Source organism: Artibeus jamaicensis, unplaced genomic scaffold (genome assembly GCF_021234435.1).
Source record: "Artibeus jamaicensis isolate MK-2021 breed Jamaican fruit bat unplaced genomic scaffold, CSHL_Jam_final contig_387, whole genome shotgun sequence".
NCBI classification, from domain to species: domain Eukaryota; kingdom Metazoa; phylum Chordata; class Mammalia; order Chiroptera; family Phyllostomidae; genus Artibeus; species Artibeus jamaicensis.
Window position 1 is genome coordinate 9,491,938 of NW_026521812.1, and position 27,767 is coordinate 9,519,704.

Genomic DNA, 27,767 nt, shown 5'->3' on the forward strand with positions numbered 1-27,767 from the left:
GATCCCTGGGCCCCACCCTCCCTATTCACCTGATCTCTCCCAAGAAACTGTTTCCCTGGATGAAAAAAGTCCTCAAAAAAAAAAAAAAAAAAAAACCACTTTGCCAGTGTGAAAGAGATGAAACAAAAAAAATGACAGACAACACTAAAAGGTATCAAAATTGACAAGTTCAAAAACCATTTTATTGTTGTTCAGTTACAATTGTCTCCATTTTGTCCCTCATTACCTTCCCCTGCCCCACCCACCCCCACCTACCACATTCAACCCCTCCCCCTTGCCTTTGTCCTGGGTCCTTTACACATGTTCCTTGCCTTGACCTTTCTCCTTCTTTTCCCCATTATTCCCATCCCCCCACCCCTTTTAAATAAGATTTATTTTAAAAACTCAGTTTGTTCTTAACTTCAATGTCTCTGGTTCTATTTTGCTCGCTTTTCTCTTTTGTTGATTAGGTTCCAATTAAGGTGAGATCATATGGTATTTGTCTTTAGCCACCTGGCTTATTTCACTCAGCATAATCCTCTCCAGTTCCATCCATGCTGTCGAAAACGGTAGGAGTGCCTTCTTTCTTTCTGCTGCATAGTATTCCACTGTGTAAATGTTATGAGCAGTGGAAAAACATCTCAGTAGGTGTATTGCATCAAATGGAGAGTAGTTTGAAGTTGACTTACTTAACATGTAAAGAATACACAATTTTTATAACTTATTTATAAAAAAAAACTTTAGGTTTTTTGGGTCCCTACTTGTATGTACAATAATAAGACAATTTGCTATTTTCACTCAAGCAGCCAATGCTAGTTTGAGCGGAGGACAGGGCATCGCAGTACAGACAACATTCCCTCGGGAGGACGTGCAGGGGGGCGGCAGGGCAGGCAGCTTTCTCCTCCCACTGATGTACATCGGGCGTTTGTTTTATAACAGGGAGACAGTGAAATCATCTGACTGAAGCAGGTGTCACGGGTAGGAAGGAAGAAAGCCTTTGTTTACTATCTGACCACACAGACTGGACTTGAGCTCTCATCACTAAAGGGTAGAATGCTAAATACAAACGTATTGAACTTAATGCAGATCATGTGTGTGGTTTAAAAAAAATCAAAGTTGCAGAATGGCTTAAATGCTAAATTACCACTTCTAAATTGAACCTCATTCTCTGGGTACAATCACTTTTGCCTTTAATAAAATTCCATATTTCAAAAGAATACATTTATGAATTTTAAACATTATCAAATGAATTTGGGTTATACAAAAGTTTATCTCAGTTACAAAACTGTCGCTTCTCGTCCTTCTAACTAACATGAGAAGGGGGTGGAATGGTCATCGGCGGGGGCAGAGGGGAGAGCCGGAGAGCCTGGGGTAGGAAGGTGCACCAGTGGAGGGGTATGTAGCGGATGGTACCAAGTGCAGCATTCTGAGGTGGTCAAATCAAAACCTGGTCAACTGCCCGGAGACACCATCAATACAAAGGGCAAACCAGAGAAAAAGATCCTGGGGCAAAGGCAACAGAATACAGCCTGGGAAGCCCTTCAAGAGAAAATATTAGAAGCAGCGAGGCAGGAGGGGCAAGGCAGAGACGGCTGCAGTTTCGGAACGCACAGCGTCCCCTGGAACCTCCTACAGAGCAACTCGGGCGGGGAGCCTGCAGAAATAGGGTGGGCGATGGCCAGCAGAACTGGACATTAGAAAACCAGCAGAACAAAACTAAAGTAAGCCCTTAAAAGATTTGCGCTTAATTCATTTCCATTTTCAATAATTTGTGAAAAACAAAATGTTTGAAATATTGAGAAATCAGGTAGCAATGAACCAACCATGCTGGTGAACCCTAACATTTGTGAGCCCTGGGCAAGAATACAGATGGAGGCCAACATACTATATTCTGTATATTGAAATTGATATGTCAAGGCAACTTTTCATTAAAATATATTCTAGCTTCCTACATTGGCAAATATACTTTCAAAACAGAAAGGTAAAGTGTATAAAGCTATGCTTTTTAATATGACTGAAAGTGAGCAAACTAACAGAGAATTAAATAAGTATTATAGTTATGTAAGTGGTCCGTGAATGGACTTAGTAATGAACTACATCATTCATTAATTTTTAAAAACCATTTTTCTTACTTCTAGCAAAATCAGTGTTATAGTGTTATAATCAAGATTTTAGCCCTAAAGGTTCTTATTTAAGATTTTTAAAAAATATAACCACTAGTATGTATAAAATATGAACGTGTTTTTACAAAATGTAAATTAAAGTATTTAAAAATCAAAATATTAAAATTATCGCACATGCATACTTTCACAATTATTTTCTTCTAAAATATTCAAAGTTATTTATAGGAAGGGCAAGATTATAATTCACAAAAACTGACAGTGACAAGAGGGGACGGGAGAGAGGGATGATGGGGGAAAGGACCCCTGGGAATGGGGAGGGTGCGGACTGACTGAGGGAGCAGGGTGTCGGGGGGTGGCAGGGGGAGAAATGGGGGGAATTTAGACAACTACAATGGAACAATTTTTTAAAAGCAAAAGAAATATAAAAATTCAAATACAAATATTTAAAGAATGCTAAAATTTTATTTTTTAATGTATTAAGTATTTTAACAAAAAGGAAACTATTAGCAATTCTGAGTATCAATCTAGCTATAACTGATAGCATGCTTTAAGCACATTACATGTATACCTACATATATAAATTTAAGTGACATAAATTGTTAAGTATTACACAATAGTAAGCTGCTTCCTGCAAATGTAATATCATGCTAATTATGAGCACCTTCAGAATCAAATTGAAATACAAAAGCAGCAAAAATAAAAATAGATGTTAGGCACTACTGGTAAAGGAAACTTTCTTAAGAATTGATTTCAGACACCTATCTAAGAGACTTACCTAAGTGCTTCTTCCACTCAAATGTGTGATAAAGGGTTACCACTGTGGCTAAAGAGGTGCTGGTGATAGTAATGAAACATAAGTGTAACAGTTCAATTTGTTGTGTACCTGACACAATGTTTTATGTTAACATATTTCAGTAAAGCTGGGACAAGTAATCTTTCCCACACCCTGAAGCTGTATCCGTCTCCAAAGAGCAGCAGCACGATCCACAAAATTATCACATTCGGAAAAACTTTCCTTTTGTTTTAAGCATACAAAAAAAGTGAAAAAGCACTTCCACAGGGTCTTAAAAATTTCCATGGGGTCTTGAGATGGTCAGGATGTTTAAGGTCCCTAGCTCTCTGTCAGGGCTGAATATGGATCATGAGAAACTGAGGTGTCTCAATAAATTCTGTGCGTTTGGAATATCTAGTCATCGATTAAATCTCTAGAAGATCTAGAGACTCAGAGATCTAGAAGATCTCTCCAAAGAAGTTTAAGGCCCAGGGCTGAGGTCCCTTTTGCCTTGTTTGAATGATGGCCCTGCCAGCAACAGAAGTGACTCAGATGTCAGCAAAGGTCCTATGACAACATAAAGAGAATTAACACCACTACTAACAGTGGCTCTCAAAAGTTCCTATGCTATGGTTCTCATGTCAAGAGAAACATAAATGAAACTTTTTTAAAAAGGAAAAATACAAAGTTTAAGAAATTAATAAATTTAACAAACCCTACTCTGCAAATTTATGGTGGTGGTATCATTATCTGTGGAGGCCACTACTATATACCTGCATACTAGGTGCACTGTATGTGGTGCATAGTAGATTAGTACTTATGAAAATTAAAGAATGAAATACCTAATGCCTACCCATTATGTGAGGAGGTAGTTAAGACATTGGTTGACCCCTGCCTATGATCTCAAGGAGACACCTGAGACAAGAGTCACATGCCAGAGTGGAACTTACCAACCTTTCCACCAGTCCTTTCCATGACTTCTGTGACAGCTCAGCCCAAAGCAGAGAGCCTCTTCTGCCATCGCCAGCCTTAAAAACAAGAGCAGGGCTATTGTTCCTCACTAAACTCCTAGGTGGGTTTCCAGATCAAATCAGTACCAGATATGAGGTCTCCTAACTTTCAGTTTAATACAAATCTGAGAACAGCCCAGCGAGTCTTGAAGGGAGTGTTTCAGTACTCTGACAGCCTATTCCGGCTTCAGTTAGGACTCTGGCTCTTTCTCTGCCTCTGTTCCCAAGCTTCCATCATCAGTCTCTGTTCCAGACTGGAGTGGTGCCATAAGCATTTCCCCTGGCAATGAGTCACTTCACCTGTGACTCGAGGGCTTGGTGGCACAACCCACGCACTCACTCTGGAGGGCGGGTCATCTGGAACTGGCAATGAAACCAGGTTCAGGGCATCGGCTGCCAAGCTTTGACTGAAATATTTAAATACATCCATCCAAACTTCAGAAAATTTATAGGGACTTTATAAAAAGAAACAGAGAAAAATAAAAATTGTTACAATAAAATGAAACACATTTTTAGAAAATGCCTACATTTGTAACTGTCAAAGATTATAGTTTTCATGAAATTATACTTTAATTCTGTTGATTTTTCTTTCTCCAGAATAATCATACTTACTCAGACTCCCAGCCCAGGTAATTATATGAGTATTTCAACTTATTTAATGACAGCATGTTTTTACCAGTTATGAGTAAATAATGTATTTGTACAATTGGTAGTGATTTGCAACAAATCTGACTTACCAAGCAATACTGAGTTTAGCACTGATAAATATTAGTAAAATGTTGGATGAAATTCAGACCACATTGGTTGGAACAAAGCAGTGCAGGTTCAGGGGAAGCAGAACAGCGTAACACAAATCAAGGGCACTCAGTTCACCTACAAGGCCAACCTGCAGCACTGGCGGCCAGTGTCTTTCCTCTATTCCCTGCGTATGTGTAGTGTGGGCCTCAGGCTCAAATATTAGCTAAATCTTCTCCAAAGTTCTTCCAATTAACTCACACATTTTCCAGGAAAGAACATCTTATAAGGAGAAAAAGGTAAAGTCTCTGACTCATAACTTAATTTTTAATTTTAAAAGTTTTCAACAACACTTGTTTTCTGGAATTAGGGAAACCTGACTACCAAGTTTGTTGGACTATAAGACGCCCCCCCCCCCCCAATTTGGGAGGAAATGGGAATGTGTCTTATAGCCCTAAACATACGGTAAGTTTCACCCATTTACGGCTCCTTGGAGACAGTGTCTCTTACCTGTGCAGTCAGCCACTCCACACAGAGACTTGGTGAAAAGCTGGTGCCCTCCCTATGCTTATTGAATAGATCGGTTACTGTGATTCATTTTCAGCATTAACATTTTTATCTTTCAACCTCAATAAATAAGATTTGATCAGGATTTGTAACCAGCATAAGAAGGCCAGATACTAAAGTGCCAGATAATTATTTATGTACCAAAAAAAAGAATGTTCAGAGACTTAATAACAATGCAGTAAAATCGAATGTTTTTTTCTTCAATATTTGATATAAGATCAAATTCTTTTTTTCTATATACAATGTATTCCTATTTATAATACTAGTTAGCTGATATCTACTGCTTCTTTATTCAGACTTATTTATACATGACCTTTTTCCCTGAATATGAGATGGATTTCTTTTTCCTCCAAGAAGTATAGCTATGAGAATCAAAAATATTTTCAAATTGTCACATAAATATGCCTGACATCCTGCAACCTGTTGTGTGCACACAGCTCTGATCCTCTTCTCCTGGACTTTAAGTTCATACTTTCAAGATTAATTGTTAAATAGACAAAAAAACTGTACTTGAAAAATAACTAAATAAAATTTTTTTAAAAAGATTAATTGTTAATCCCTTTTTATGCACCAATGTGCCCCCGGTAATATATCACAAGAAAGAATCCTGAAGCACTGTGATAAAATATCTCACCATCACAGCTTTACTTTATTCCAGAATAGAGTGTTTAAGGCCAATACATTCCTTTTTGTCTCCATCTGTAGTGGTTGAAATTAACTCAGTGTTAGAAAGAAACTCAAGGGACATTTGAACATTAATGACCTTGTGTGTGGGGTTATAGCTAAGTGTACTTCTGAAGTTGTCGTACCACAGTTTCGAGGCACTATAATTACTTGGGAATTGCATCCATGCTGGAAAACTCAAGTGATCGATCACCCTGTGCTCTTCAGCAAAAAAGAACTAAATGACTATATAAATAACTGTGCCTATGTGTAGAGTCACTAAGAGCCAGTTAAGAAATGCACATATGGCAACAAGTACAAAATAATCATAAATAACAGCATGCATCATCCACACATACCCACTCCTACTTTCATTCCCGCAGGTTAACAATGAGAGGTAGTTGGTGGAAAAGTTAAGTTTCTATTCTCTTTGAACCCAAGATGAGATCATTTGCAGTGCTCAGAGCCTGAGGGTCCTGAGTACAGCCAAAGCTGTGGTTAATTGAGTTTCAAAACAAGAGAGCATCCCTGGTTATCCCATAACACTTCCTCTGTGAGAGAATTCTTACACAGATGTTTACCTTGTCATCTTGTGTAACTTTGGGCAATGTGTTCTCAGTATTATGGGTAATGTGCTCCTCCCCACTTTGGATTATTCACCATTTCCTGAAGTTGTGCAAAGCAAGTTACTGTGCAGGTTCTCCAAGTTTCTGGTTGATTTATATTTGAAATAAGTCTTTTGTTGTTATTTGCTTTCTGACACAGGGACTGGAAATTGTCTAGACTTTGGAACTGGCTCTGTCATGTTTTGATAAGCATTCTTTAACTGTGTGATGTGTTAGTATGTGGTTTACTTATGCAAAGCAAGTCAACGATGGATTAAAGTACATTTCATAAAAGTGTAAGTGTTTCTGAGCAAACTTCCTAGCTGTCCCAATTTTGTGGTAGGACAGATCCACACTGGCTAAAAGTATTAGCAACTATCATCTTCTGCACCCTGAGCTTAGCAACAATGCAGAAGTTACCAGTTTTGTTACTCCTTCCCTCTCCTCTACTTAAGTAGACAGTGACACCACTTGCCAGCTACATTTACCAAGGTTTAAAATAAAGTTTCTCAACAGCAGCAACTCAAACCTCAAATCTATAGCAACTAACTCTGGACTTTTTTCTTTGTAATTGAGGCTGAGGAATAGATAACCTGATGAATATGTACAGTAGTGAACAGTTAACTGGGGATAAATGTTTCCATAAAAGCACATATCTTGCTCCTTAAACTGTCAGTTTCTCTGTAACCATCGACATAACTTTAGTTGAAAAACCGCATTTTAATGTGCTACTCTGTGTGAACAGAGGTGAGGACTGAAGGGCTCTCCTGATTTCCCCAATTCACATATCCTCCTTTCCATATACCACTAAAGACCATGCATTATTTTATCCTAGCTCTCTCCTCAAATTCTGGAGGCAAAATATAAAGTGAAATCAAAGAATGTATTTAGTTGATGCCTTGCTGATGTTCCCTCACAAAGAGAACATTACCCTTCCCTACAGATGTGTGCACACAGGACACATTAATCCCATGGTGGCACTGTCAGAATGAGAACCAAGGCACTGGTCCCAGCCCCATACCAGATGCACAGATGCGCCTGGTTGCCCCATGAAGATACATCTGTGCCGTTCTCTCCTTTTATCAATGACATTTTACTCACCATGTGGAACACTTTCCTACTGCCAATTCCTATTACTAAGGAAAAGTATTACATGCTCTTCAGTTTGCCTCTAAGGAATAAAGTATTTTAACAATACAGCAGGAAATCTAGTTTGTATGACAGAATCAGCCACAGAAATTCTGACAGTGCAAATTCCTAAGGAATGCCCAGTTCATGGACCTCAGCTGCAGTAATCTACTCTGGTTTTGCTGATTTAGCTGTCCTTAGCCCCTGCCCTGTCCACTCTGTTACTGTTAGCAGTGGACCTAGCTGATCCTAAGTTACTGCTCCTAAACATTAACAATAGAAGTGACGAGAGGCTGACTGTTACTAATATAGCAATATACAAATCCCAATATATAGCATTTATTACTAATACAGCATTACTAATATAGCATTAGAATCCCAAGCCAGGAATATGTTGACCTTGAAAGATGCCCATTCTGTCTCAGGAGGAACATGGATTGCCTGGCACACCTGTTGACCTAGGTCTCCAGCATTTATCTAGAATGTGAAAGGCACTACAGTATAAATTTTTTCAGCTATGTACACAGGGATAGATGGTTATCGGCTGGTGTGGAGCAAAACATTCTTCTGCACCAAGGTTTTACTTCCATTCACTCAGTCATTCCCAGGACAAAGCAAAACTCTCAAACACAGCCAAATCAAAACTGTGTTAGAATCATAGCCAGTTCTGGGTTCAGGATGTGCGTATTATATTTACTGAGTTTCTTGTAATGAGCCAAGAAATGAGACCTTGCCAAGGCCAGTCAAAGCTACAAAGATAACTAGTTCTACAGTTCCCTGTATAAGAAAAACCAGATCAGAATAGTGTAAATTTCCTAGACTAGATAAACTAGAAAAGACTGGCCCTTCATATGCCTTCTCAAAGGAGCAAAGGTTTAGTCCATCAGTGAGTAGGAATAAGATGATCTTTATAAGGCCTAATATAGCTAAAATAATGAAGAGTGAAAGAGGAGAAAAAAACCCAGAAAGGAATGAAATGGAAGAAACAGGAGAGAAAAATGGGCAAAAAACAACAGAAAAGAAAGTAAGACAGAAAAAAGGGCTCGAGGCAAAAGTAAAGAGCAGTGAGGACCAAGATAGGCACTCACCAACTGCTGCACTGAATTGGGAAGAGGCAATATGTGGAGAGCAAAAATGGAACACACAAAGGAGCCAGGGCAGAGGGCACGCAACTTCTCACTGATTCCACTCCCACCTAAGCTAGGCTGCCATCATCACCACAGACAATATTAACAGCTTCTTGTCATCTTCCTGACAGTGCCATTCTGTAGTTCTTCCTTCTACCCAGATCAGAAATGATCCCTGTAGAAGGTAAATTATAGTCATATCTCTTCCCAGCTGAGAAAATTCCAATGCCTCTTCACACTCAGAGAAAAACCTCAAAGTCCTTATTATGAACTCAGAGGCTACACATATCTGGCCCAAGTCACCTCTTCTTCAGCATCCTACAGCAAGGCCGACTCTTTCTGCTCCTTGAAGACATGAGCTGTATTTCCTCTCTAGGGCCTCTGTGCTCACTGTTGGAAGTCTCTTCCAGCAGATCTTCTAAAGGTTGACTCCTCCTTATATTATAGGTCACAGTTCAAAAGTCATTTTGACTGCATCTAACTCATAGATGAAACTCAATGTCTGCTGATGAATGAGGATTATGAAAGTTTCAGCATAATCACCGAAAAATTTGGGGAGCAAGGAAAACCTGGCTGGTGAGAATGCTTGTTTCTCCAAATGACTTGGAATATCTTGCATAAGAACACAAATTTATATTCACCTAAAGAACACAAATAGTGCCAATGTACAGAAGTACCTGTAACAGGATCACAGGTTCCAGCCTAAAAAAATAATGTCCTAAAAATTAGATATTATGCAACATTGCATTTCCTCAGTATTGAACTATTCATATAAGTAATCAACAAAAGGGTTAAATAAATAAGTGAATAGAATTATTTATTATGCACCTAGAGTTGATTTTCTTAAACTACAAAGTGGGGGCAGTTGTAATGATTTGCTTTAAGAATTCACACTAGATTCTTATTTCACAGCATACATAACTGTCCCCAAGTCAAGAATTGTTTTCATTTTGACCAGCAATTCCACTGCTAGGATTACATACTAAGAGCCCTGAAACACCAATCCAAAAGAACCTCTGCACCATAATGTTCATAACAGCACAATTTACAATAGCCAAGTGCTGGAAGCAACCTAAGTGCCCATCAGTAAATGAATGGATCAAAAAACTATGGTGCATTTACATGATGGAATTCTACACAGCAAAAAGAAAAAAGGAGCTACTACCCTTTGTGACAGCATGGATGGAACTGGAGAGCATTACGATAAATGAAATAAGCCAGGCAGTAAAAGACAAATACCATATGATCTCACCTTAAACTGGAACCTAATCAACAAAACGAACAAGCAAGCAAAATACAGCCACAGACACTGAAACTGAGAACAGGCTGACAGTGACCAGAGGGGAGAGGGGAGGGGATAATGGGGGAAAAGGGTAAAAGGTTTACAGGAACAATTATACAGGACACATGGACAATAACAAGGGGGGATGAAAACAGGGGGAGGAGTGGGGAGGGCTGCAGTGGTGGGGAGAGGTGGGGGGAAAGGCAGAAAATTGTGCTTGAACAGTAATTTTTAAAAAATTTAAAAGGCTTGTTTTCGTATTTGTACTGTTTGCTCTCTGAGCTATAAGCTTTCACCTCAGTGCTGATGAATATAAGCTCAGTTGCTATGAAACTGCACTCTACCAAACTTAATCATCCAGGAAGGAAAACTGTCATTCAAGTAACATGCTACATTAAAATAGTATTGTCCAGCTACCTGAATAAATTCTCAAATCTGATGAAAACCAACAGAAAAATGTTCCAAATCAAATTTCAACCATGTTATTTCTAACCCCATAATGATCCAATTTTAGAGTCACTGGCTTTGCTGTTGTTAAAAGATTACACTCCTTATGAACTGTATCAGCCTTTTATAAGCATTTATTTCCTATGCATTTTCACCAGTTCTTTCTATAGTAATTGAAATAAGCAATGCCTAGTGATGTTTATTACTTTGAGCCAACTTTTTCAAAATTTTATTAGAACTCTTATTAATCTAATGACTTTTTGTTTTCCACCTGTGTACTTTTACATACTATTCTACCTACAGAGGATCCTGTAATTCCCACCACATACCATTCCCTGCCATCTCCTCCATGCTCAGACTTTTTAACTCAGGAAAAAAAGTCTTTGGCTAATCCTTGGAAACTCCTTTAGTCACTCAAAGTTCTGACTTTGAATCCTTTTTCTTAGCACTCCCACGGCAAGACTCGGACCACTACCCAGGCACTGTGGTAGCTCATCTCTGAAGAGGACTTTCAAAGATGCTTACACTGCCTTTTTGTTACTCACATCGAGAGATGAAACTCATTCCCCCACCCCATCTCACCAGCACAGGCTGGTCTTGTGACTATGCTGATCAGCAGAGTAGGGTGAAAGTGGATGGCACCAGTACTTCTGATCCGAGGACTTAAGAACACTAAAAATTCCACTCCTGGCTCCTGGAGCCCTAATCCATGACATAAGGCTACCCCATTGGAGAAAAGGCCACATAGAGATATCCTGGAGGATGACACATTATGGGAAAAGAGAATCCATGTGGAAGAGACCAAGGGCCTCAAACACGTGAAGAGGTCACCTTGGACGTCCCAGGCCAGCTATCATCTGACTGCAGTGGCATGAGAACTTCAAGTAAAACCAGCAGAACTACCTAGCTGAGCCCCAGCCAATCCACTGAATCATAAGAATTAATAAAACCGCTTTTGTCTTAAGCCATTAAGTTTTAGGATTATTTGCTATGCTATAATAACCAAAATAGGCAGGCATGTTAGCACCATAGATTTTTATGGCTGGAACGGCCTTAAATATCAGTAAACTGTCCCATGTTATGAATTATTCTGTCTTATTTGCTCAAACTATAAACTTCTTAAGGGCACGGAATGTTTTCATGGTTTTTATGTCCCTCACTCTCTAGCACAGTGCCCTAAAAATAGCAGGTACTGAAATAATATTTATTATCTTGTCCACAGATTAAGAACTTTAGAGGCCCATCTAATTTCTTTTGGCTCTTGAATGTTTTAGAATAAAGTTAATGTTGTTGTAAAATTATTCCTTACATACAAAATTCTTTAACAGCTATATTGTTAATAAGATTTCAGAACTTAAAATATTACTTTGATATAATTTATATCTTACACCTTTATAGTTTTTCCTATGTGAAAAAGCATTATTACACAGTTGTTTAAGTATAAAAATGTAAAGAGAAAATATAATTATTTTGAGGATTTCCTTAGAAACCCAGAAGAAAAATGACTCAGCTGCATCTAGAAATAAAGTAACATTTAAAATTCCAAATGACTAAGAGTAACATTTTATTTTATTACTCATGGGCACAGAATCTATATTACTGGTTGTATCCCAAAGCACTTTAGAAGACTTATGCGAGTAACAATGAAATGATTGCATTTCCAGGAAGGACACTTAGGAAGTTTATTGCTGGTTCTTTCTGCACTTCTTCAGTGAGTCAATCTTTTGGCTAGACATTTTAACATTTTCTGCATCACTGGAGGCTTGTCCAAAATATATTTTAAATTACCACATACCTTCAGAGCCTCATTCTTAAAACCTTCAGGAATATTTTGCCAAGTCAATGATCTCACTGGCTAAATATCTTTAGCTATACAATTTTGCACCTACATCACATATCATTTCATCTGAAGGCTTACCATCATCTGAGATCACAAGCAATATAACAAAAATGATACACATTTGAAAATAATAACATGTTGAATATTAAAACTATAAACATGGAATACAAATTACAATTTTAAATTTAAAGATGTGTGAAATCACATGTTATGTACTGTTTTTCATATTTACAAATTGCTCCCCAGACTACATCTATTTTCTGCACCTTCTTGCTCATGTAGTCTGGGTTTCTTGGATCATGAAGTCTGAGAAAGCACTAGGATCACAAACAGTAACAAATGTCCTGACCCAGTATTCAGATAACTAAAAGAACTCCAGTCCACTATGTTAAAATTTTTGACTTTGTGGTTTAATACATGTTTTGGTAGAAGCAATGGATTCTATAAAACAACTCTTTTGCCAGAGACGCTTACCTAATATACTTGTATGCCTCTCCTTCCTTTAATGACAAAACATGAATTAAGCTCAGAGACAAAAAAATGGCAAACACATAAAATACTTAGGGATAAACTTAACCAAGGAGGGAAAGAATCTGAAAACTGTAAGACACTGATAAAAGAGACTGAAGAACAAAGAAATAACTGGAAAGATATTCTGTACTCTTAGATTGAAAAAATATTGTCAAAATGTCCAGATCGACCAAAGTGATCTTCAGATTCAATGCAATCACTATCAAAATCCCAATGGCATCTTTCACAGAAATAGAAGAAACTATCCTAAAATTTGATTGGAACCACGAAAAAAAAAACAACAAAAAGCCAAAGCAACCCTGAGAAACAAGAATAAAGCTGGAGACATCATACTTCCTGATTTCAAGCTATATTACAAGGCTATAGTAATCAAAACAGCATGATGCTGGCATTAAAAAACAGGCATAGAGACTACTGGAAGAGAATAGAGAGGCCAGATATTGGATTAGCCAAAAAGTCCATTACGTTCTTTCCGCACAATTCTAGTAGTGCTTAGCTGTCTTTAATTTGCAATAATTTTGTTAGATTGTATTATGACAGCTATCATATCACTGTGCATTTAAAAAATATCAAAATTGATGACTTTTTGTATAGCCACTGTAATATTAAAGATGGAAAAATACACAACAGTTTCAGTGTATTATACTTTATTATTTCAAGAAAGGCAAAAATGCAACTAAAATGCAGAAGAAAGATTTGTGCAGTATATGGAGAAGGTGCTGTGAGTGATCAAACATGTCAAAAGTGGTTTGTGAAGTTTCCTGGTACTAATGACATTTTGCTGTGGGCCTGTTTTATGTATTGGAAGATATTTAGCTGCACCCCTGGCCTCTACCCATTAAAAGCCAACAGTGGTAGATTGCCAACATACTCAAAACATCCAAATCGGTGTTGGTAAAAATGAAAAATTTGTCTTTTACTTTACAAAAAGTATGAAACAGACATTTTAGGCAACCTAACATAAACCCACACATATTTAAGCAACTTCTCTAGTAAATGTAGTTAGATGGTACACTTCAGAGCAGGGATATTGTCTCTCTTTGTACTTGAGTGATCAGCACACAGCAAATACTAAATACCCAACAGGATTATCTGAGTTTATGGTATACATTTACAAATTCAGAAACTATTCACAGGGCAACACTCAGAAAGAGGCTACTGGATCTCAAAATACCTATGTAGGTATGATTATTAATACTTAATCTAACCCAATTAAACCTAAATTGACCCAAAATGTAAACGTCAACTGAAAATAAATGAGTTTGTTTTACTGGAAGAGGCATGTTCCTTCCTCTAGGCAACCTTAACAGTCCAACTTGGGTAAAAATCGAAGAACCATTATTTTCACAACACAGGGTGCTCTATGCCCAGAATTACAATGTTCAGGACATTTCACCAGTGTACTGGTTGGTTGGACTGCTGCCTCTTCCCCTTCCTAAGCACTGTAAACAAGGATTTGTGGCTAAATACCTTATATTTATAAGTATAGTATATTTAAATACTAATTGTCAAATTTTTAAAATAGAAACATCAATGGTTTAACTACTCCAATTACAAACATCAGTAAGTTTTCTAAAGTAATTAAAAATTTTGTATATGCTTGCAAATGGCCACTGTTTCATTAACCAAACTGTTTATGCAATGAAACTAATAAAATATACATATTCTTTTATATTATGGGCTTTATAATATAAAGAATAAGATAACTTTAAAAAACTATCAAGTTTTATAAAACATTATTTTAAGGGCCTAACTCAAACTCATAATATAAATCAAATATAAGTACACCATTCATATATTAAATTGCATTTTCTCCTGCATAGTAAATATAAATAATAGCACAATGAATCCCAACTGTAAATTTTGAACTTGAACTATTTTGAGTATTTGTTTAACAACTATGAAGTATTACAATGTCAGTAGGAATTGAAATAAATGTTTTTTCTCCTCACTTAAATCTTGACAGCCCTAACTACCAAATCTCAGAAATAAAATTTAATTTAAAAGCCCACTAAAAATAAATTGATAAGAAATCTGGACCTTAATCTGGAATTTTAATTTTTGAACAAGACAGTAAAGTTGTTACCTATAAAAGAAAACCTCTCAGAAGAGATGCCAAACTCACATAAACACAATCGCCTCCCCCTACTGACTCTACCTCTACCAACTCCCCTCGTTCCCACCCCATCTCCCCTAATACACACGTGTACACACGCACGCACACACACTTTGATCTTCTATTTTCCTCCAGGTTAGCAATACTGTGATCTCCAACAACAGGGGCAAAAAAAAAACCCTAAGCCTCTGCAAACACCCAACCAGAATTTTAATTTACCCTTCAATTGTAGAAGCTTAATCTTAGCATACTTTCTACAAGTTTTACAATTAAAGGTTGTGATGAGGTAGGAAAACTGCATATAAAAGAGAATACACAAGATGTAAGAATGTAATCAGATTATATGACAGCTTTCTGGGCAACAGGCAGTAAAGCCTGACTGCACTGTAATGATCATGTGTCACCAGACAGGGGACAGGATGAGGAAAACCTCATTTTTTAAATAAGAAAGATATTAACTCTGAGTATATTAGTTCTAATTGTCCTAAAACCAAAATTCCCTAGTCTAGCTCCTATTTCAAAATAAAGTCAAATGAAAAAGTTTTTATATTACATACACTTACAGAACTCTTCAGCATTAATTATATATTCTAAATTTTTTTCAAATTTATTCTGAGAAACCCTAATACACTTATAATTTATCATTATTAAACATAATTCTACATTTAAAATATGTATTTATATAACAAATAACTTGTTAAAATCTTGGCACATTAATGCTTTAAAGAAACTCTTATTGAACTAAGAATCCATGAAGCTGTCTGTTCAAAATCAACCACACGTATTCTTTCCCTCCTTAGGCTCCCTTAAAATAATAAAGTATAAAAAGGTATTAACCAAAATTGAAGCGGTTAAGATGTAGACATTCAGGAGACTTCAAGAAACTTCTAGATGCAAAGAGAATCTAATGAGTGCTGAGGCAGCTGGCCCACCCAGGCACAACTCAGAGGCCTGTCCCGCGTCCAGCCAACCATGCACGATGGAGGAGGAGAGCGAGATGGGAACAAAGCAAAATGATGGAGGATCTAAGTGTGGCACAGTCTAGTCTGAAGAAAACTTATCCCAGAAAACAAAATGAAGAATGGAAAATTCTCCAAAGAAACTGAATTACCCAGAAAAGATCAGGCACTAGGATGATGTGGATAGTTCATGACAGCCTTCCATATTCTGATTTTTGGAGTTCCCTGGCTTAATACAGGTTCTCTGATCATTAACCCATTCACACCCAAGCTTACTTGATAATTAGCCCTATATACATACATATACGTCTGTACAAGGCAACTAACAGTGTTACATATCAGGAATGAAAGTTTCATTTTAAGATGATGATAAGCCACTGAAGGATTTTCAGTAGGGGCAGACATGACTGGGCTTACAGCTCACGGAAAGACAACTCCAGCACTGTGAAGGTGGACTAGAGACTGTATGAAGGCAGGCTAGAGAACTAGAAGCAGGATATCAGATAGGACAATGCAGTAAGTAAGGTAATGGGTACGTGTTTCTGGTACAGATATTAAAACCTGAAACAAAGCTATGGAGGATAGAGGTAGGAAGAGACTTTACAGTCAAAGTCAGTTAGACCCTGGTGACCTATTTGATTGAATGAAGGAGGCAGATGGATTTGAGGAAGTCAAGAATAAATCCCAGGTTTTTAGTTTAGATAATTCCAAGAGTTCTTTTTCCCATTTCATAATATTTCTTAAAAACATTTAATTTAGCTATTGTCAACATCCTTGAAGGCTTTTTCTTAAATAACTATTGGGACTCCAGCTTTCAAGAAGATGAAGTAAATGTACTACTTTTCCCTATTCCTCTCAGTTAGTTCAACTAAAAAATCTGGACTTCACATATATAAAATAAATAGAAGACGACTCTGAAAAGTCAAAAGGAGACAATAGATTAGCTAGAAACTTGTAACCAAAGGAAAAATGTAGTGAGTTCCCTGGGTATTTTTTTTTCCTTCTGTCTCAGACTGGCTACTAGAGAATCTGGTAACTCAGAAATACCAATGGGTACAGACAAAAGGGGGAAAACAAAAAGCTCTCTACCCCCAAAAAACTGTTCTCTCTATCTAACCAAAGGACAAGGGACAAAACCAAAAAATTTTTAGATAATAACCACTTTATTCCAGCCAAACACAAATAAAAACTGCAGCCTGCACTCTCCAGCCCCACTAGCAATGGTCACGTAGACAGCCTAGACTTCCACTCTTGCTGGGCAGTAATGGCACATCCCAAACCCCCCACCCAGGGTGGTCTGAGAAGGCCAAGTGAGAAGCTGGAAATTTTATACAGAGCCAGAATTTCACCGGCCCCTGCAGTAACAAGGAACACCCTCTTCTCCGCGTTGGTGAGGAATCGGAGACATGCTGGAGGCAGGACTTTCACTAGTCAGCAGCCACGAGGACATGACCTCACGGCGTCGGTGAAGACCACAGAAGTAGAGTGGTATTCCACCCTCATGCGTTGGTAACAAGGAACTCCTACCCTTCTCCACTGGATGGTATGGGAAAGCAGAGTCAGCACTTACACCACTGGTCAAGGGTAACACGACCACCTTCTCACAACATCAGTGGAATAAAGGTAGATAGCAGTACCAAGGTGGCCCTGCCTCCTAGTCAAGATAGGATCAACTCTCATCTCTGCCCAGCAATAATGAGAGCCCCCTCCTTTCCCCTATTTGTCGACAGAGGCTAAGTAAAGAACCTGGACTCCTACTCCCACCAGCAGTAACAAGGCAGTGCCAGAGTTCACACATCAGGACTCATGTCGAGGAACTGTGACAGCATAAGATTTAAATGTGATCCAGTCTTGTAACGTAATACCCAAAATGTCCAGGTTCCAATCAAAAATCACTCATGATACAGACTCAAGAAGATCCCAAATTGAATGATTAAAAAAATACCAATCCAAAATGGCACAATGCTAGTATTATCAGACAAGGATTTCAACACAGCCATAATAAAATGCTTAATTACAAACACACTTGTAATAAATTTTAAAAAATTAAAAATCTCAGCAGATATAGATAATATAAAGAACTAAAGGAACTCTGAAAACTAAAATATACAGTAACTGAAAAATAAAACCACTCAAAATCAGTAAACAGAAGGGGGAAGACAGAGGAAATAATCAGTGAATTATAAGACAGAACACAGAAATTACACAATTTAAACAGCAGAGAACAAAAGACCAAAAATAACAAAACAACAAGCCTCTGGAATTTGTGGAACTCTAAGATCTTACTTCTGTGTCATCAAAAACCCAGAAAAAAAGGAAAAAGATAGGATTTAAAGTTTTCAAGTGCTAAAAAAAACTGTCAACCCAGAATTTTATAGCCCACAAAAATATACTTCAAGTATTAGAGAGAAATCAAGACATTCTCAGATGAAATCAACTAAGTCTGTCACAAGCAGAACTACACTAAAAGAATGACTGAAGGCCATGATCGAGTGGCTCAGTTGCTTGAACGCCACCCTATGCACCAGAGGGTTGCAAGTTTGATCCTCAGTCAGAGCACATACCCGGGCTGCAGGTTCAAACCCTGGTTAAGTCATGCACCAGAAAAGAGGCAACTGATTGATGTTTCTCTCTCAGATTGATATTTCTCTTCTGTCAATGTTTCTCTTTCTATCTCTCTCCACCCTCTTCCTTTCTCTCTAAAACAAAAAAGAAATCTGCAGGTGAGAATTTAAAAAATAAATAATATAAAATAAAAGAATAACAAAAGGAAGTTCTCTAACAAAAAAGGAAGAAAGTGTAAGCAAAAAGATATAAATAGATATTCTATACGTATGAATTTAAAGATTCACCATAGTAAAGACAGCAATTTCCCCCGATTTGATATAAAGATTTAATGCAATTCCAATCAAAATTCCAGCAAGATTTTTTGTAGATACAGACAAGATTATTCAAAATTTCTATGGAAAGGCAAAGAAACCAGAAAAGCCAAAACAATTCTGGAAAAAAGAAAAATCAAGCAAGAGGAATCACAGTAAGGAAGACTGTGTGTTACTGGTGGAGACTGAAACAAACCAATGGAATACAGAGCCCAGGAACAGCCTGAACCACCAACAAATGTGTGACAAAAGTGCAAAAGAAAATGCAATGGAGGAAATACAGTCTTTTTGGAAATTGGTGCTGAAACAAATGGATATTCACAAATAAAAAGTAAATTTTGACCTAAACCTCACACCTCAAATCAAAAATTAACATGAAACAGAACACAGATTTAAATGTAAAACAAACTATAAAGCATGCAAAAAAATGATATACAAAAAAAATCTTCAGGATTGGGGTTTAATGAAGAGTTCTTAAACATGACACTAAAACATGAAAAAAGAATCCAATTAGACTTTTTCAAAATTAAAAACTGTTGATCTTCAAAAGCCCCTGTTAAGATAGAAGAGAAACTACAGAATAGAATAGGTGCAAACCACGTTATCTAACAAAGGCTCTTATCTAAAATAAAGAACTCTTAGAATTCAACGTTAGAAAAACAAAAAAAATCCAAATGAAAATGCATTAACAGAAATTAAAGAGCATTTCACCAAATGGATGACAAATGAACATATAAAAATATGTGCACCATCCTTAGCCATTAGGAAGTAAAAACTCTGAGGAGACACACTTCTATCAGAACAGCTAAAATAAAAAAATAACAATACCAAATGTTCGTGAGAATGTAAGGAAAGTGGATCTTTCATAAAAGGCTGGTCGGAATGTAAAATGGTACAGCCACTCTGGAAAACATTTTAGCTGTTTCATTTTTAAAAACTAAACATATATTCACTATTAGACCAGCAATACAATCCTGGGCATTTATCCCAGAGAAATGAAAACTTTTATCTGTATAAAAACTTGTAAGTGACTGTTCATAACAGCTTTCTTTGTAATAGTCAAGAACAGGAAATAATCGAAATGGCCCTCACTGGGTGAAGAGTTGTACAAACAGTGGTATAAAAATATCATAGAATATGACTCAGTAATAAAAAGTACACTGTATTACTTACACGAAGGCATTAAAGAGTTAGAATTATTTAAAATGTACCTAATTTGGACTGCAAATTGCCTTTCTTTAGAGAGAAAATTTATTCCATAGTTAATTATGTCTAAAGCTAAACACACATAAGCTTAATTTCAAGAAATAATCTCTTCAAGCTATTTCATATAGTAAGATTTTATTTTTGATACGCAAAGCATGTGCAATACCAGTGAAACAAAAGAACTCAAGTCCATTTAAAATGAATGAAAGATAATTCCTCAAAAATAAAGTTATATAGTGCTGTTTGATATATTTCAATACCAGTAAAAAGAAAAAAATACAAATGCACACATCCCTCAAGCAGCCAATATTTTAATAATACACAATATTAACTGACATGTAAAAAGTGCTTTCATGATCTGTTACCAACTAAAATAAAAAAAAATACATCACATTATTTCAAAAGTGTGTTCTTTGACTTCTAACCTCTACTCTTCTTTAGAATAACCTGTGAGGAAGGGAAAAAATGAAGATTCATATTATACTTATGGCAAATAAAACATAATTCCTGAACAAAAAGTCGAATATTCCTATGTGTATAATATGCAAGACTATGAATTTCTGAAACCCAGTATGGAAGTATGGAAGGTGATTTGGGAATTCGTTTGCTTTATAAATGGTCTGAGACTTAAAACATGCCTATATTCTGAAAATCTGTTTTTATAGTCACTTCTAGATGTTAATTTCTTCAATTGTAAGCCAAAAATATTCATATTAATGGTTCCTAACATTGGGGTTGTAGACAAATGAGTAATCCTGAGAGTTACATAATGTTCCAAAACCCAAAAATTCTATTATAAATGAGGCATTTAATGACTACACGACAGAACAAATCCATTGCAACACCAAATTTATAATTCATGGTCTGGATTTATATCAATTTAGAGACCAAGACAAGTCATGCTGAAAAACTTATTAGGTAGACCAGAACATATCAAAAAAATTTTTTTTAAATTTATTATAGTTACAGTTGAACAGCTTTTCAATGCAGCAATCCTACTGCTGGGACTATATCCTAAGAACCCTGAAATACCAATTCAAAAGAACCTATGCATCCCAATGTTCACAGCAGCACACTTTACAATAGCCAAGAGCTGGAGACAACATAAGTGCCTACCCCAAAATTTTTTAAACAGAACTTACCTACTTTTGGGTTAAGCGTATCTATAACTTATTATTAAAAACAAATCCTAAATTTAAAATACATACATATACTCTTCACGTTCTTAAACCTTGCTTTACCTATAGAAAAACTCATTAACCATCTAGACTTGTTGGAATGTTTATAATTGTAAGAAAATGTGAAACCCCTAAAAAAATTCCTGGGCTTGCACATTTCTAGGTTCCACAAGGCCATCAAATAGCCTTTGTACTTCTCTGTTTTATAAGATGTTGATATGGGTGCTGCAAAAGAAAGTACTATGTATTCAAATGAATTTACAGAAGGATGAGAACATGAGATGATGTATTCAAATCTACAAAATGTTAATTTAAACAGAGTTCAACAAGTTTCTTTACTGCTACATTTCCCATAACCTTTTTAAACTTTACATAACTACAATTATATAAAGATGTCAGCGTTGTATGAAGCTGGAGAAAAGGTACATGGAACGCTCTCTACTACTTATGCACCTTCTCTGAGTCTTTAATTATTCAGTATTTCAAAATAAAAGTATATGAAGACATAGAGTATGAAAAATAAGTGCCTCTTTCCCACGTCATCTCCCAGTCAACCATGGTTGCCAATTTCTTATGTATTCTTATAGAAACAAGCTCTATATACATAATAACACTGTGACTATTCACGGAGCTATAATATGTTATCTAAATGTAACATGACCCCAGAAGTTTTTCAAGGTAGAGAATCTATTAACATCAAGTGGAAATGATCTCAGGAATGAGCGTATTTGGAAAAAACTCTGCCCTGGGCATCATGTTCTCACATTATATAGAAATACCAGTAAGAAGCAATCTTCTCTGTTTTTGTAGGTAATTTGACTCGTAAGTCACACAAATCTCAAAACACAGTTACAAAAGCAAATAATTAGTCAATTAGGAAAACAAAATGATTAAGAAGTTTTAATAAATTTCAAGGTGATAATCTTCTCAACTTTATATAGCCTAGTACAAATCCGACAGATTACAGTCAAATTATGATATTCCCTTAAATGGTGATGAAGTAATAGCTGTGGATTTTTGCATCAGCAGTCAATAATATACATGTAGAGAAAGAAAATCTAACTATGTAATTATATCAATTAACATGAAAAGCCAAATCAACTGAGTCAACAGAGCCGAATAAAGAAATCTAAATCAGGCAGAGGCGATGAACCAGGTGGTATTAATTCTTGCTCAAGAAAAGAAATTCAGACTTTACCTTTCCTGCAGCCAGTACATGCTGGTCTTTGATGATTCCACATTTATTCTTACAGGCATTTGCCCTGGACTCTTCTGCTAATCGTCGAATAAATAGTAAACAGTTCAGGTGCACCTTTAAAAGAGAAAATTCATATTTTTAAACTCGAAACATTAATGCTTTGAAATAATGACTTTTGAAATGAAAAGATTCCAAAATTTAATGTTGTACTCTTTAGCACTGTAATTAAGTCAATTAATTTTTATTTAAAGTAACAGAATTTAGTTTAACATAGGTCTATCTTGGATTCCATACAAAAGAAATTTGGTTATTGCAACACAGGAAATAAAGCTATGTAAGACTAACCAAAAGCTATACACACAATAACATTATTGAAAAGCACCATTAGATTAAAACTTAGGTAGAACTTTATCAACAAATATCCCTGCTTCTGAATCTAGATAAGTTTAAATTTATAACGTATTTAAAAATTTCCCCAAATTTAAAATCATAGCATATTTAAGGTTAATCATCTTCAAGCTACAATCTAAGGTGTAAAGATTTTAACCAGGTATTTGGAAGATTTACTAAAGCCCTGGCTGGTATAACTCAGTACATTGAGCACGGGCTACAAAGGGTTGCAGTTCGATTCCAGGTCAGGGCACACATCTGGATTGAGGGCCAGGTCCCCAGTGGGGTCCACATGATAGGTGGTCACACATTGGTGTTTCTCTCCCTCTCTTTCTTCCTCCCCTCCCCTCCCCTCTCTCTAAATAAGTAAATAAAATCTTTTAAAAAATCTCAAAAACATGTTAATAATTGAAATTCTAAAAACTTACTGTGTTGAAAAGTTTATGTACAAAGTTTGTTACTTGTCATCTATCAAAATAATATCTACTATCATTAATCTTTAAGGCACCTTTTAAGAAATTACTTTAAATAGCTTACATAACCAGACAGCACAAAATTTAAAATTCCACAAAAGACTGTAGTTAGGTAAGTTGTTAGCATTTTCAAAAGCTGGGTAAAAGGTATATCAGTAGTTTCTATTTTTTGTCCCTTCTTATGAAGCTATACTTATTTCAAAATAAAAGTATAAAACAAGAGTCTATGAAAGGGTAGACTGTCAAAAATATATTGGTCTTCCATGCAGTCCCAACATTAACTGTAACTCAGAATGTTCAAGGTGTTATGATAAACATTAGGAATACAAAAAGGCCCAAGCTTTCCAGTCCAATGGCAAAACCAAACCTATAAAGAACTTAAAGATATGTGTGACAACAGATGATGGAGTAAGATAAGGTTGGTTCTTTCGAAGGTTAAAAAAGGCTTCACTTGAAGAAGTAGCATTTGAACTGAATTTTGAAAGAACTGGAGTTTGCTGAGTGTAGTGAGGACATCTTCAGGTAGAAGAAGTATCATTTACAAAGACTGCATAAAAGTAGATTAGTTTTTAGTGTTGAAGAAAACAGGAGATGCAAAAAGAGGTATGTATAGTTCCTTCCCCTCGAGAAGCTGCATACCAAAGTAGGAGATCACATTGACATGAAGTTCTTAGCAAATACTGTCTAAGTCCCAACAGATAAACTGTATGATGTATACCTCCTCTGCTATCAGAGTTCAGGAAAAAAGAGGTGAAAGCACACTTGTCTTAATTGTAGAAAAGTTTATGGATGATGTGGGACATCTGCTGGGTAAGATTATGAAATGTCAATGGCAAGCAGAAACCATAAGCAAAGAAACCAGGGTGACACACAGCATACACAGAGAATGGAAGCCAAAGAAAAGCATAAGACCTAGAATAAATAGCAGCCTAAAAAAATTCCTTTCCCCTACCACTGCAACTGCTTGGAATCTCACCTTCCCTTTTTTCCTGCACCACGTGGATCCCACTCTACTGGGTTGGCCAAAAAGTCCTTACTTTTTTCCATAAAAAAAGAGGCACATTTTTCATCTTCACCAGTAACTTTATTGATTTGGATATTCTGGCTATGTCAGCTATTTCCCGAGTGGTATAACAAGGATTGTTCTCAGTGAATCTCAATTTGATCACTATCAACTTCAACTGGTCTACCCAAGCATGGAACACTGTTCAGTGAGAAATCTCCAGCATGAAACTTCACAAACCACTTTTGACATTCGATCAATTAAAGCACCTTCTCTATATACTGCACAAATCTTTTTTTTGCATTTCAGTTGTGTTTTTATCTTGCTTGCAATACAGCATAATGTGTCAGAAATATTGTTTTCTCTTCCATTTTCAATATTAAAATGGCTACACAAATATCCACCAATTTCAATTTTTTAAATGGGCACTGATATGCCAGCTGTCACAATACAGTGTAACAAAACTGTTTCAAATGAAATTAGACAACTAAGAGCTACTAGAGCCATCTTACAGAAAAAAAAAAACAAACTTTTTGGCCAACCCGATAATATACAGCCCACCTGTCGATGAGTCACTTGGGGAAGACAGGTGTGAATGTGGAAGAAATCTGACTACTTAAGAAATGTCTGCCAATCTACATGGTAGCCTCCTAGATATTCTTGAGCAGGTTACATTTGTTCCCCCTCCAATTAGGAACCCAGGACCAGTGAAAACTCCAGAATTACCTAAAAAGGTCTAGTAAATCAATTCACTTTAATCCAACTCACTTGTGCCACCTTTACCAACACCATAGGATGGAGGGGTTGTACAAAACAGTTTATATAGTATTTTTCTGATGGGGGTCGAAGAAAGGAACAGAAAAAGGAGGTCAGAAGATATCAGAAGGGCTACCTGACCAAGAAAAAAAAGTGTTTTGGCTTCAGAGACCAAATGAAGGAAAAATGAAGAAAATTCTATAATAGTCTAGCAAAAAGAGAAACCCTGCAATTAGTTAGCAGTTGGGGAGTCAGTAAAGAGGTGAGGAAAATGTAGCTTAAAAACAGATGGAATGATGCATTCTGAAGACACTGTCCATGTCATACATCCTTGTTAGCCACAGTTCTTTACCTTGATTTCCTGAAAATTAAGTGCCCACTTATAATGGCTCCTTTACTCAAAAAGCTCTTGTGACAAACCGGAGGAGGTGTCTCCCATGGTTTAAACCTAGGGATATAGTGTTCACTCTGCTAGAGAAATATATGTTCCAGGCATTCAACATAAAAGCATTCAACATAAAAACTCTTGAGTTTTTGTTAAGACAGACATATTGCACAGTGGTCTGGTTATATTTACCAGGTAAGCATTATACCGCAGATACTCTGAGTAAGATAAACAAGTTTTAGTAGTTTGCTTTTAAAAGTGAATTAATAGTTGTTCTGTCTTTCTGATTTGCAGCTGAAAGCATACTACTTACAAATAGACTTTTGATTCAGGGTTCTGTAGTGAGTAAGCTAAAGTAAAGAAAATAAGGCAATATAGCCGGTTAACAACGTAAAAAAAGACATGTCAACGATGCCTTTTACGATAGTTAAGTAAAAATGACCCACATCTGAATTCCACTACATACTTTTAAAAGGCTGTATCTTTCTTCCTCTCGCAAGTACACTAAGCTCAGTACCATAATGTGCTCCTGAACAGCGGTATTTAAAACCTCAAAGCAGGAACTTAACGTTAGTGTTCTCCTTAAGTTGATGTGGCTAAAAGCCTCCAGTAAAAAAGGTACAGATATCTACATTTCGGAGGGACCCAATACAATTAAGGGTCAGGATTACGAACCGACATGCTAAGCAGAGGCAAACCTGCCTAGTCATTGCTGGAAACGCCTTAAACACAAGCCAAAAGAACTAGATTGTCTAGGAGCAGCGAAATAAATTGGAGCTTACTATCCCCTACCTCCCCCTGCCCCACTTCAAGCCCCAAGGCAGAGAATCTCACCAGTAAGTCACAACTTGACTCTAGACGAAGGTGAGGCTTCTGTCGCTTGAAAATGCGCTTAAGGAATCCGCGGGGAGCCTTCCGTTTTATGCGTTTACTCTGAGAGATTGTGGTAGAGAGCGCCATCCTCTCCCGCTGCACCAGCCGCCTCCGCCTCCGAGGTCCTCCGGGCACCACTGAGAAGCTCTCCTCCACTTCGAGAGCAGACACAAACTAGTAGCTCCAACGCTAATTCAGAGCTGAGAACTGGGCCTGAACTTTTGAATCAGCCGCCAGCGGAGCGCGCCCGGCGCTCGGTAGTGACGTCATTGCCGCGCGTATCCCGCCCCCGGAGACGCCAGAGATTGGTAGGAAACACTTGCAGTAGGCGGTCGCTGACGTCTTTAAAGAGCTAAGGCCTCATTAAATAGCCCTCTGTAATATACCTGCTCTAAAGGACTATTTCACCTAGGTTCCATAGAGATATAGGGAAACTGTGGAAAATGTTGGCAGCCAGGGCATCTACACTTACTCCCTAAGCTCTCAGTCTATACTGAACCTAACAGCAATGGGCTAAAAAGTAGATGAGTTGAAAGAAGTCTGTGATGTAGTATCAGGATTCCTAAAGAAGCGATGCCTGTAATTAAAGCATTCCTACACATTATCCCATTTTTTATAGACTTTCACTTTCACATACTGAAGAGTTGTAGAGTAAAACACTGGGAAGTTTTATCACAACCTAAATTTTCAAAATATTCTTCTTTTTAAATTTTTTTCCCAGTAAATTATGTTCCTTGGACCAAAAGGGTTAAAAATCACAAGGCCGCTATTGAAACCTTGGTTGACAAAGCAAAAAAACTGACCCCCAATTGGAAATGCCTTGGGTGTGGACAGACCTTAACTCCAAATCCTGGGGAAGTAAAAGGGAGTCTAAACAGGAAGAACAAGATCTGGACAGAAGTAGAATTAACACCAGAAAATACATCCCTTTCTTTATCTTAACCAATTCTTCTGATGTAAATTTGGCCCAGATTTTCAAATGTCAAGGTCGGTTGATACTGCTGTTTCTTGTAGAAAGACAAATAAAATTGTTCAAGGAAATTACTGAAGAATTTCCTCCCTGTCATACTACTCTAAGGAGTTGGTGTACATCAGAAACAATTATAATTATATTAAGCTATGGAGAATTTTTGCCTTTTTTGTTGATGACATCTTGATGTCTAAGATTTTTTTTTGAATAGTGATAAGTTTGTTTTTCATGATCTATCCTAAAAAAAATTATCCTAAATATAAAATATATTTTATGGACAGAGATTTTAAAATATTTTTAAAAATATCTAATGTGTAAATTTGAGTATATACATTCAGTTAACAATTATAGTCATGTTAAAAATGATATGAAAAATTGTAATTTATGCCAAATGCAAGACAAATAACTATATACCAAGATAAATATAATATGACCTGAAGAATACTGAAAAACACATGTATGTGTACGCATACAAACAACCACTGGAAAGAAATATACCAAAATATGAACATAGCTTTTAGATAATGTGAATATGAAGCTTTTTATTATTTTAAATGCTGTTTGGTTTTCTG

At 36.7% G+C, this 27,767-nt stretch overlaps 1 protein-coding gene across 2 annotated transcripts; it reads right to left on the reverse strand.

Annotated features, from left to right (window-relative positions):
* Window positions 1-20,264: 20,264 nt before the first annotated feature.
* Window positions 20,265-26,478, reverse strand: CENPW (centromere protein W). Of its 2 annotated transcripts, XM_037139569.2 has the most exons (3): window positions 26,187-26,478; window positions 22,346-22,459; window positions 20,265-20,416 (listed from the first exon to the last, which is right to left on the reverse strand). In XM_037139569.2, the coding sequence occupies exons 1-3, from the start codon at window positions 26,310-26,312 to the stop codon at window positions 20,390-20,392; spliced, it is 267 nt and encodes an 88-aa protein (XP_036995464.1). In that variant the 5' UTR covers window positions 26,313-26,478; the 3' UTR covers window positions 20,265-20,389. The 2 variants fall into 2 exon arrangements, with proteins under 2 accessions (XP_036995464.1, XP_036995465.1); XM_037139570.2 differs by lacking the exon at window positions 20,265-20,416 and having other exon boundaries at window positions 22,342-22,419.
* Window positions 26,479-27,767: the final 1,289 nt, after the last annotated feature.

Coding starts and splice junctions, on each gene's coding strand:
- CENPW (XM_037139569.2), bottom strand. CDS start 26,312: ATGGCGCTCTCTACCACAATCTCTCAGAGTAAACGCATAAAACGGAAG. Junction 22,460..26,186: donor AGTCAAGTTGTGACTTACTG/GTGAGATTCTCT, acceptor TCTCTTTTAAAG/GTGCACCTGAACTGTTTACT. Junction 20,417..22,345: donor ATGTACTGGCTGCAGGAAAG/GTAAAGTCTGAA, acceptor CCTTCCTCACAG/GTTATTCTAAAGAAGAGTAG.